Source organism: Sarcophilus harrisii, chromosome 2 (genome assembly GCF_902635505.1).
Source record: "Sarcophilus harrisii chromosome 2, mSarHar1.11, whole genome shotgun sequence".
NCBI lineage: Eukaryota > Metazoa > Chordata > Mammalia > Dasyuromorphia > Dasyuridae > Sarcophilus > Sarcophilus harrisii.
In genome coordinates, this window is record NC_045427.1 from 112,536,733 (window position 1) to 112,549,426 (window position 12,694).

The window sequence follows — 12,694 nt, forward strand, 5'->3', positions numbered from 1 at the left end:
ATGTACCAGCACTTGATAGGAAGAAATCAAACCAGTAAAAATTGTAAGCTAAAGAAACAACTTTTGTTCTTAAATACATTCATACCCTAAACTAGAAACATTTAGGGGGTCAGAAAGGTATAATTTTCGTATGATCTTCCTCTTGGAAATAGATGAGGGAAATAGGAAGCACCCAGCAATGGTCTTTCCCTTGTTTCCCTCAAAGTGGAAATCAGTTTTCTTTTAGTGGGGTATGCTGGATTCCATATTTCTCTTGATTTGCTTGCAAACCATAGTTGGGCAATCAGTGGGGACATATTAGATGGACACAAATACCTCACAATTATATCCTCATCAAAGTGATTGGAAGAGGGCAGTTGTTTAATAAATACCTGGCTATTGAATCAATGAAAAGAATAAACTAGGTCTAAATAAATCCTTAATCGGTTTTAGGAAAGGTGAACGGTAATGACATTGGAATCATTTGAGAATTTGGTTTAAAACAGAGAGAGAGAGAGAGAGAGAGAGAGACAGACAGACAGACAGAGATTGGGAACTTGGATTCTGGTAATTCGAGAGCTTTCAGGCTTAAAAACATCTTGAAGAGGCAGAACTGTCATTTGAAGGATACAGCAAGGAAAGCATAGGACAACATGGAAGTGAGCCTGACAGAGTATTACACTTCCTCCTTCTGGCTGATCAGGTGATTGAAATTGTGAGCTTAGAAAAGGAAGAAGAGCTTCCATTGTAGTGTCCTCCAGCAACACTGTCTATGGCATGATCTGGGTCAAGAGCTGAGAGACAGAGAACCAATTGGACACTAAGGAAAGGCAGATTCAGGATCCTACAGGGCATCAGCTTTCAGAGTTCCAGAAAGAGCTTCACCTAGGAGGAACTTTATGAATATTCCACAAAGGGGAAAAAGCCTTCCAGGGATCAGGCTCTGTGATTCTAGCCTTTAGTCATGTGAGTTGTATCTTGGCCCACTTTTCCCAGGGACAGATCTTGAATGTACAAGGAGAGAATGTGCTCCAGTTTGGGAGGAATATTTCTGTAACAGCTCTTGTTGCTCTACATATTCAGTAAATACTTCTTTCTAAAAACTAATTAAGTCTGGATCAATAATTGATAATCATTGGGGAGCCCATCAGTTGGGACAGCTTGTGAAGAAGCAATCATTGTTCCCTGGAAAGCCAAGCTTCAAGGCCAGTGGGAGAAAGCCTTAAGGAGCTCTTACACATGGGAAAACTGAAGCTGTGGTTGTTGTTATTTAAGCATTAAAAGCAAAGGCAATATTGCTTAATAGTAGTTGAAAACAAGTCTATTTACTCAAAAACTTTGGCTGCCTTCATTCTACCTCAACACTAATAAACTCTTTTAAATAAAGCTGATTCTCTGGATAACTGAAACATCTATGGGAAAAAAATTAATTATTTTTGATGGTGTTTTCTCCTAATGTTACACAATTTATTGCTGGCATAAGTTACATGCAGACCATACCAAAACTTTTCTGAATTTCCTGGAATCATTGTTATGAATGTTGCTAATTATTGTTCTGAAATAAAATGATGGGAGGAATTGTGGTACATAAGACCTGGTCCAGGAGTCAGAAAGACCTGTATTGTGTCCTGTCCCTGACACACATTGGTTGGTTATAAGCTTGGTAAAGTCACTGAATACCTTAAGGTTCCGGGTACACCTGTTAAGGTTCATAAGTTGCTCTGAAGGTGCTGAAAAGAATAGTTTCTACTGACATTAAGTAGCTCAGGATACCATGATTTTTTGAGTCTTTGTATTATTATTTTTTAATCTTTTTCTGTCTCTGAGTATCAGTTTTCACTGCTTGTTCCTGCCAGTTGGTAGCTACCCTTTGTATCTTATAATTATTAGGCTGACACTCAGGATCATACAATCTCTTTATATTTTAGATACTGGAACTTTATATATAAAATATGTAAAAAAAAAAAAAAAAGCTTTTGTCAAAAAAAACAAGCAGCTGCCCAAGTCCCACAAACCTGTACACCTCTAATAACTAAAAAATGATCTTAATAAACAATGAAAAAGTCTTTTCTTTCAAGAGTAAGAGTAATTTTATTAAGTTTGAAGCAATTTTGGCAAATTCTAATAATTTTATGAACAGTATTGGTGAATAAAAAATTATTGACCTATTCTGGGTTTTTATAAATAAAATAAGTACCAAATAATATCCTTCAAAGAAACTGATACTGAAATGTCATAGAGTGAATATGTTTACTAAGGTTAATTCATGGTAATTTTCAAAACAAACTTCTTTGAATGGAATAAATGATTTCTTTTTCACATCACAATGAAATATAGTTGTATAAGAAAAACTTTGAACTTTGGAAATGTAGAATACATTAAATGGAGGCAAAATTATAAAAAATAGAGCTGATTTGTTGGAAACTTTAAAAATACATTGCTTTGCTCTAGGACCAACTCATCTGTAGAACCCATCACTCCCATACTCTGCAACTGAGAAGTCAACACTCAGTCAGGTGAAGAGAATCATAGCCCTTTCCATTCCATATGCCCAATTCTGAGGCTATATTTGACGTTCATTTATATTTTCTGTCCCAGCCAAATTCAGCTCTGTTCAGTGAATGTCAGTATATGACAACAAAACCATCATCCATTTACATAGACATCTTAAAATTTAAGATGTTTCCATGGGAAGTTCCTAGGTCCAAAATTCTTAGATCAAACTTTATTGAGTTTTGTAACAATTAGCACTCTCACTGTCTGATCAAATGCACTGCAGACACAGAGACCCCTCTTGTCTGGACTCCAATCCAGGCTCGAAATGGGCTGAGTTGACAGGGTTACATTCTGTAGCAGACTTACTGAACCTGCTACTCCCATCTCCACGCCCTCAGAATCTTTCTTTGAACGTTGAACAGGGTATTCACTGAAAAGAAAACCAAAGAAATAAAGAATAAGAACCTAAAAACATTTCAATTCAGTGCCTGTATCTATACATATTGAAAAAGCAGAGCACTAATATAATCCTTTGACATATTCAGTTCAAGAAACTTTGGTGTCTGGATGTATGTAAAGAAAGATTCAGTCCCTAACCTCTACTTCTGCTAAAAGAGATTTTAATAAAACATGTTAATGAACATGCTGATCCTTCAAATGCATGTCTTACTGTTAGCTAGAGGCTCTTTCTGTAAGCTATATACAAGGATGTGATTCTGAAATATAGAATTAACACAGTCATTGAGGCTGTCTTAACACTCTGCATACTGAGAAATGATTTCACTAGGTTTCAACTACACAAGCCTGATGTGGTCACTCCTGGACTACTTTCCACTACTCCTTTAGTTTGCTATGGCTCTCAAGACCCAATTTAAATTTCTTTGTGTAACTTTGACAACTTCTAGGGGTGAGAACTTAGAATATTCCTAGATTAAATTATGTGAAAAGATTATAAAAGAGTTTTTTTTGGTTTTTATAGATGAAAACATAAATTAACAAAGTAGGAATGGGAGTCTTAATAACTTGTAAATAATACCCAATATTGAGAAAAAATAATTTAGGGTGTTCAAAATTATTAGTCAATACCAACTTATTAATCTTTGGATCTCTTTAAGCTGTGTAAGTATCAACTATTATTTCGTTTCATAGAGGTTAGTAGAAGCACAGTGATAAAGGGGAAGCACAGCAAATCAGAAATGGAGCAGGAAGAGGTAGGGATATAATTTCAATGCTGTGTCTGTTAGACCCAACTGCTTCTCATTTTAATTAAAAAGAATAAAACATTCAGATGAACAAATCATTTAAGTGGAAAGCCCTTTGCTTATATGTCTGTTGGCAAGAGCTGAAGCTGTTAAGTATTTAAAAGATCACATAAAGAAAAAAAAAAAAACCCTTTCCATTATCCATTAAAGTTTTTATGTGCCTCATTAATTTTAATCCATTCTCATCAGTAAGACATCAATGGTCAAGGGCAAATGAGCTCTGTGTGTTGGGAAACATAATTTGGGGCCCAAGGCCCCACAGTTCTGTTCTCTACATAGAGCTGAATAAATGGTAATGTATTCAAATATGAAATCATTAAATAGAGAAAAGAGATCTATATGGGAAATATCTTTTAAATGAGATCAAACATTCAGGTATCAAAGATTTTCACAATTCAGGGAATCATTTTTGAATGTATGCACAAATATATGTTTAAAAACACATTTTACATAACTATATATAATACATATAATGTGTGAAGACAATATATATGTACATAGTTGTGTATATGTACACATATAAACACAGTATAAAAGGCAACATGACATAAGTGGATAGAGAACAGGCAAGCCTTGGTGGTAGCAAGACATGAATTAAAATCATGCCTGTGCCACATACTAGCTGTGGTCATAGGCAGGACACCTAACTTGTAAATGGCCCAAGCAACTATGACAATGAGTTACAAAGAAGTTGCAGATCTCCGAGAAACAGTTTCTTCATCTGTAAAATGAGGGAGTTAAATTAGACGGACTTTTAAAATTCCTTCTAGTTCTAAATCTAGGATTCCATGACCTAAATCAATAGAGAGGTTTTCTACATACAGAATGCCTAATAATAAGAAAATCAGTCTGGACCAATATATTAATACACATTATCTAACATGTGATATATTTAGTGGTAGAAAATATCTACCACTGACTACAAAAGGCCTGTAACTTCTGATCCAGGTATAAGAACAGGGAACAGGTAAGGGCTTGAAAAAATTTGCCAAGGATGCCACAAATGGCTGATCTTATAACACAACACCATTACTATCCAGAAATTGCTTAAGTCTGCACTTAAGACCTGAGGTTACAGCACAGCCCAATACACAGGATTTGCCCAGGGACACACAGGGCCCATGGGAACATAAACACAGACATACAATGAAAGCCACCCGGGTAACCAGACTCTCCAGAGATGCATTGCTTTGCTATTATGAAGTCTTCCCGATAGTCCTGTTGAACCTCTTTCTAACAGTCTGATGTACAGTTCTAGTATATTTTACAAAGGATATGATTAGCACAACTTCTTCTACTTCAAATCAAGTGTAATTTAAACTTTAAATTCAATTTTCATTTCCCAAGAATTTCTGAGGCTATCTCTATGCTTACAACCTTTAGAAACTATTATTTCAATTTGAGAAAAAAAATTATTTGGCTATTAGATTTATTATTTTCTGTAAATAATTCAGGCTGCGTAAAGAACACTAATTCAGAGGCTTTGCCTCTCTTCCAGAATGAATTCCTGTCTTTGTTATCCCTCCATTTCACCTTTATTCTTCCCTCTCTCCCTTTTTTTTTATGAGTCATCTAGTCTGGTTCATATACTTAGCAACAAAAAGACAGAATTGATCCCAATCAATGAAAGAAAACATGAGATGAAGGACCAAGAGGAAGGACAATTTAGCAAATATTAATAGTACTTTTTTGTAATAAATCTGCCTCTCATTTAGCAACACATAGAAAGAAAGCTTTCTGTTTGAGCTTTCGATCGAATGCAACTACAATTCTCACTATGGGAAAAAATGAATTTGCTTCTAAATCTGTTCTTCTGGCTAAGTGATTCAGAGGCAATGTTAGTTTGATTCCTATCCCTGTTTAACCTTGATTACTCTGACAGGTACTTTCCAACTGCCACATTGTATTTCACAATTATTTTAGCTTCTTATACATACTCCTAATCAAATTTTATTTTTGAAATATCTGTCATTTCTCATTAAACTGTCAAGTTTTCTTCTCTTTTTTTTAATGTCAAATTTTGGAAAAAAAGATTTTCTTCTTTCAAGTTTATTCTGCTTAGCAAAGGGCATCAGAAGCAGTTCAAACTTTTCATTCTTAAAAGGCTTCATTCAAAGGACACTGACATTAAGAGTTTATTAATTTGCTTCCTAGGTTGAAGAATTAAATACAAGAGAATAATAATGCCATTTTCTATGATTAGATATCCTTAAAGTCTCCCCATTTGGGATGTTTATCTTTCTTGTTGTAAAATAAAAACAGCTATAATGATGATTAATAGATTGGGGAGGGGGAGGAATTGTTACTGTACCATCTGAATCTGTATATAAATCTGATCAAGTATAATGCTGTAATTTGCGACATTCTTTCAGATCTTCAAAAGAAAATAATCTTTTTAAATTTAAATGAATGAAAACATGTAATGAAATGTAAAGACAGTAGCACTTATTCAGGAAAAGGAAATTTCAAATTATGTCAAAAGGGATTAAATTGAGTGAATAAATACAAAAAATTCAATCTGTTTTTTTATAAAACAACTTAAAACAAACAAAAAAAAAATCAGAAGAAATTACATGCATTAAGAGAAGACTTACTACTTCCACAGATGAAGGGCCCCTGCACCTCCAGCAGTCATAAAGATCTCTCTGTTCTGTGGCAGATGTCGGACTTGCCACACAGTAGATTTATGGGCCTAAAAGGATCAGAATCATTCTACTAGTTACAAATAAACTGATGAATAAAAATCCACTTAAGAAAAGAAATTCAACAAATATAAATTTTCACAAATTGAATCTGGTCAGTTTTTAGGAATCTAATGAAGCTTTACTCTTTAAAATAGTTATCATAGGTTTGGTAAAACTTTTTAATTGTATTTTTTTTTCCTTAAAGAAGCCACCAAGAAAATAGGAAAATGAAATAGCAATCACAGGATACAGTTAAAAGAGAATCCAGTTTTGAACTGGAAGAACTGTGTGACTCTGGGCAAGTCATTTAATCTTTCTGGTTCCCAATATTTTTTTTTCCTCTCTGTCTAAAAGCTAAGATTTTTCTTCTACTAAGTTTATTCTGCTTAGCAAAGGGCAAGGGAAGAAGTTTTTAACTTTTTATTCTCTTAAAACTTCATTCAAAAGTCACTGAATTTAAAAGTTGATTAGTCTGCTTACTAGGTTGAAGAATCTCTCTCATTCTCCCCTCTCCTCCCGTCTCCCTCTCCCTCTCTCTCTCTCTCCTTCCCCTCTTCGCTCCTTCCTTTCCTTTCTTCTTCTCTCTGCAATTGGAGTTCAGGAACTTGCCCAGGGACATAGAAGCAAGTACATGTCTGAGGTCAAATTTGAACTTGGGTTCTCTTGACTCCTGAGGTAGTGCTCTCTCTGCTGTACCACCAAGCTGCCCCTCACCTCCAATTTTCCAGTGTGTAAAATGAAGGTTTAGACCATCTCTGAAGACCTTTTACCTCTAAATCTATGATTGATAACTAGAAACAACATGGAAACCCTTATATGACAATGATATCAGGATATAGGACTAACACAAATTATAATCGTATAGTTACATTTCAGGAGATATGATTTCAATTACTCAATTTCTTAATCCATGTAATAATGAATTGCATTATAATAGGATTCTATTATTTTTAGGAGGAAAGTTCAAGGAAATTTTTTTTTTCATTAAAACTTTTTATTTTCTAAACATTTGCATGGATAATTTTTCAATACTGACCCTTGAAAACCTTGTGTTCCAAATCTCCTTCCTCCCAGATGCCAAGTAATCCAGTATATGTTAAATATGTGCAATTTCAAGGAAATTTTAAAGAGAAAGATGTTGTGACACTAAAGATGCTTTTCCATTTCCCACAGTCCAATGTAATTCACTTCTCTTTATATGAATTTTAAAAATTAACTATTTCTAGCACAGTGAATATATTTTTAAAAATTCAATTAAAACTTTATTGTTAGAAGCCATGAGTTTTTCATTGCTACTGAGGGAATATTTACTATTCACATAGGCATTTTCAGTCAAAGAGGATCTTGTACTGATAAACAAGCGAAGTAACAACAAATCACTTTTAGTTTTCTTAAGCTATAGCATATGTCTGCATTTCCTTTAGCTAATGGTTGTAATTGTATCATATGACTTAGATCTAAGTCCTTTCTTTCAAAAATCATCAGAATAACATGGATTGAAGAGGTTTTCAACACCCTACTATTTCTTACTACTAAGTGTTCATTATGATTTCTTTTGTAATGTGGTCATTTCTTGAAGTTCATTTTATATACCTATAAAAAAGGCTTTTGGGTTTCTTCTCCAAGTCTTCTATATTCTTTAAGAATTGTTCACATAGTTGTTTAATTGTCTTTCTCTCTGGCTCTTAAGTATTCTGGCTTGTTAACAAAAAAAAAAAAAAAAAAAAAGACTTTTGTTGTTTTCAAAACGTATTAGCTAATTTTTTTCTCTGTTTCTCAGTTTTCTTAACATCTATATCCCACTGCTAAAATAATATTAGGAACTCTATTCATGTTTTGTTTTCCAAATATATTCCATTTTCTAATTACCAGTTTTGAGAAGCCTTGATATATATCTCCAATCTTTTCTTCATTGCAAGAAAAGCCTTGCTAATCCAAATCTTTCCAGTATACTTTGTTCTCTGCCCCTCCACCCCCATCTTCAACTGTTCCACGAGTAATAACTATAGTTTTTTTTTCCTCATATGTTTCAATTACTGTAGTCTTTCCTTCCCTAGCAGAAGAACCACTCATATTTTTATTGTCTTCTTTATCAAAGTCATAAGCTCAGCTCAAATCAGTTTCCATTTCTAGTTTTCCAGATTTTCCTGGGAAATGTTTTCTTCTCAAAAGATCTGCAAATAATTTCTTACTGCTATTTCTAATTACAATAGAGAATGTGAACTATGGGGCGGGGGTGGGGGAGCTTTTCTTTGTGTTCCAAGCTCAGTCATCTTGAAGGAATTGGGGGGGAGGGGGTAGAGGAATGTTGGGATAGTTCCCTCAGCCTTTCCCTGGACTCAACTCAGCCCTTGGAAGGAAAGTAGCCTCTTACCCAGGACCGCAACTGTGCCTCAGGCCTTGGAAGCTAAGAGGACAAGCAGAATGATAAGAGATGACATATCAAAATGAATATTTTTAAAAGGATGTTTGGCATAACGAATTCACACATTCACATGTTTTAGATGGACGATGTGTTGACCAGAAAAAACTGCAAGATCTGGAGACCAAAGAATGAAAGAGCCCTTTTAAAGGGTGACAGACTAAGATGGGAAAGGTCAACATGGTCATCTAGTCGCCCCTCATTTCTAGAGAAACTGAGGCCCAGAGAGAATGATTTGCATAGAATCATAGAGGTTGTAAAATAGCAAAGCCAGTATTTAAAACCAGGCCCCTTGAATCTGAAAAGATATGGATTTGACCTTATCTATAAAGCCATTTTCTCACTCTCACATTCTTCATCTATAAAACAAGGATAACATTTTTAGTAGATCTCTAATAGGGTTGCTATGAGGCAAGAAAAGTTTGGGGAAATTGTAAACAATATAGAATCTGAGCTATATTATCATTACTATGTTAAATTTTTTTACCTTTATGATATAATAAATACTCCAAAAAAGAACAATCTCTTTTTGGCGAAAAAGTAGATACAGAAGATTTTAGTCTTAAATTCGCTTGCTGCCATTCTCCAATTGATAAATGGTCAAAGGATAAAAGACAATTTTCAGATGAAGAAATCATTTGTAGTCATATGAAAAAATGCTCTAAATCACTATTGATCAAAGAAATGAAAATTAAGACAATTTTGAGATAACAGTATATGCCTCTCAAATTGGTTAAGATGACAGGAAAAGATAATAATAAATGTTGGAGGAGTGGTAGGAAAACTGGCACACTAATACATTGTTAGTGGAGTTGTGAACTGCTCTAATCATTCTGGAGAGCAATCTGGAACTATACCCAAAGGGCTATCAAACTGTGCATACCCTTTGATCCAACAGTGTCTCTACTGGGCCTGTATCAATAATAAAAAAAAAAAAAACGGAAAATGGCCCCACATGTGCAAAATATTTGTGGCAGCCCTTTTGTAGTGGCAATAAAAGGAAACAGTGGATGCCCATCACCCGGAGAATGGCTGAATAAGTTATGGTATATGAATGTTATGGAATATTATTGTTCTATAAGAAACGATCAACACGATGATTTCAGAAAGATCTGGAGAGACTTACATGAACTGATGCTAAATAAAGTGATTAATATCAAGAGAACATTATACACAGCAACAAGATTATATGATGATCAATTTTCATGGACAATGAGGTGATTCAGGCCAATTCTAACAGACTTGTGATGGAGAGAGCCATCTGCACCCAGGGAAAGGATTGGGGGGACTGAATGTGGATCACAGCATAGTATTTTTATCTTTTTTGTTGTTTACTTGTTTCTTATTTTTTCTAATTTTTTTCTCCTTTCTGATAACTGTAGAAATATGAAATGAAGAATAGTTCATGTTTAACCTATATCAGATTACTTGCTGTCTAGGAGAGGAGGTAGAGGGAAGGGAGGAAGAAAAAATTTGGAACACAAAGTTTGTAAGGGTGAATGTTGAAAACCATCTCTGCATATATTTTGAAAATAGAAAGCTATTAATACAAAAAAAAAATGCTTGCTTTGTTACCATTTTGGTACCAGATGACTTGTCCAAACTCTAAAGTGAAAATACGATGATTTACAGGATAGTATTAAAGATTAATAAACTTTAAGTACAATTTTAAAAAGGCAGAAAAACTGGTCAATTGAGAGAACACCAGCAATTTTTAATACCTTTGCAAATAACCTGTAAATCAATCTTAACTTTCCTAATGCTGTTGAGAGCACCACCATCCTACTAGTTATAAACCTAGGTGTTGTCTTTGACTCTTGATTTTCTCTTACCTCCTCCATGCTTTTTCCTACCAGATATTTAAAATTTATAGCTGAATGTGAGAAATCTACCTTGCCCATATGCTATAAAGTTTTAAAACAATAATTTTTATATAAGGTCCTGGAAGAAATTTGAGAATCCAAATGAAAAATTACTTTCTTTAGGCAAAACAAAAAAAACATTTTTAACAAAGAAATTTACTTCAAATTCTACCTTTTCTGAAACAGAGGCAAATCCTTTGGTTGGATGCTGAGTTCTCATATCAAAAACATGAAATTTTCCTTCTAGTGATGTAGCTACTAGTTTATTCATACTGATGTCTTTCCTGTCAAACTCCACACTACAAACCTAAAAATCAAGAATACAAACATTCATGAGGGTATCATCATTATTAATCAGTTTTCTTGAACTGAACAAAGCTCCCTCAAAGTTAGGAGCAAACAAGAATAATGCAGTGCCATTTAATTTTTTGAACTAGTACATGAGGTTCTTTTCCTTATAATAAATTTCTTTATTAGATGAACTACAACATTTTTGATGCTCTATGGACAAAGGTGAAAAGCAACATCCTTATTTGAATAGTAAATGAACATCAGAAAACTGTAAATAGAACATTCTCCTCTGAAGATATAAAATTCTGGGACTTCAAGGCTGAGTTTGGGTTATTCATATTTAAGCCTTAGGGAAAAAGGCCCTTTTCATGCAAAGGAGATTTATGTGTGCTCTTTTCCAATCCAATAGTACAAAAATGATTGTAAAAAAAGTTCAGTGAAATGATCAAGAATCAGAATATACATTACCCCATTTTTAATATTTGTTTCCCATCTTAATGACATATTTTTTAGATCAAATAGTTTGACATCCCCGTTGTCATAGCCAGCACATACAACACGTTCCTCTTGATTATAAGCATTGCCTGGAAATAGATATACAACATTCCAATTTAAAATCATTACTAAAAAATGCTCCTGCAAATTCCCCTGTTAATATGGAACCTAATGAATGACCTATACAGAAACATATAAAAATGTAAATATATAGAATCCTTCATTTTAATGAGTTTGAAAGATCATCAAAATTGATAAACTGTATATGATATTAAAAGAAAATTTTAGGATATATGGCATTATTTTTTATTTTTATTTGTCACCTAAAGTAAATGTCAGGCATTTGGCAAAATATAACAAAAAACATTTTTCTGGCTGCATTTCTGTGGGCAGGTATTCATATAGCTTCAGATACTACATATAAATATTGTGCCAAAAAGCTATCTTCATTAAAAAAGAACTAACTACTGAATGATGATCTTATGAATATGTGTTATAATGTATATCTGTTTCAGTTAAATTTGTTGTATTCATAGCCTCAAATCAGTGCTAGTATGAATTGTGGGCTGAGACATAAAAATATTGTATTCACAATACTGTAACTATATTAACCCTTTCTTCTGCTTAAAGTTGAAAAAGTCCTATGTAATGCTATAAGGAAGAACATGTTTTTAATAAAGGGGGAAAAAAGCCTGAACTTTTAATGACTATATGATCATAAATTTGAAGCTGAAAAGACTTGAGAGGCTACCATATTATATTTACTTTCATCCCATTAACAAACTATTTGTTCTTTAACTTAACACATTTAAACTTAAACCTATATTTTGTGAGCAACATGATGAAAGGAATTAAGTAGAAGAACAAAAAAGTTCATGTTTTTGTTTTTCTTTTGTTTAAAGAACTTATTTTTAACATTCTTTTTTAAAAAAAAATTTTGAGTTCTAAATTCTCTCCCTCCATTCAATACCTACCCCACCCAATGAAAAGGCAAGCAATGTATTAGTTATACATGTGAAACCATGCAAAGTATTTCTAGATTAGCCATGTTACCAAAAAAAAAAAAAAAAAAAAAAAAAGGCGAAAAAAAATAAAGTGAAAAATATTATACTTAATTAATCAGGGTTAATCAATCAGTTCTCTCTCTGGAGATAGCATTTTTCATTGTGAGCCCTTAAATTATCTTGGATTACTGTACTGATC

General features: G+C 33.5%; 1 protein-coding gene across 2 annotated transcripts in view; it reads right to left on the bottom strand.

The window, feature by feature from the left end:
• Positions 1 to 2,054: 2,054 nt before the first annotated feature.
• The window catches only part of WDR92 (WD repeat domain 92), a 32,811-nt gene continuing 22,171 nt past the window's right edge, over positions 2,055 to 12,694 (bottom strand). For both annotated transcript variants that reach the window (XM_003758218.4, XM_023494895.2), the window contains exons 5-8: positions 11,465 to 11,580; positions 10,878 to 11,012; positions 6,332 to 6,429; positions 2,055 to 2,905 (exon numbers count right to left, since the gene is read on the bottom strand). In XM_003758218.4, coding sequence (XP_003758266.1) covers positions 2,698 to 2,905; positions 6,332 to 6,429; positions 10,878 to 11,012; positions 11,465 to 11,580 — 557 coding nt within the window. In that variant the 3' untranslated portion in view covers positions 2,055 to 2,697. The remainder of the gene's footprint in view (positions 2,906 to 6,331; positions 6,430 to 10,877; positions 11,013 to 11,464; positions 11,581 to 12,694) is intronic.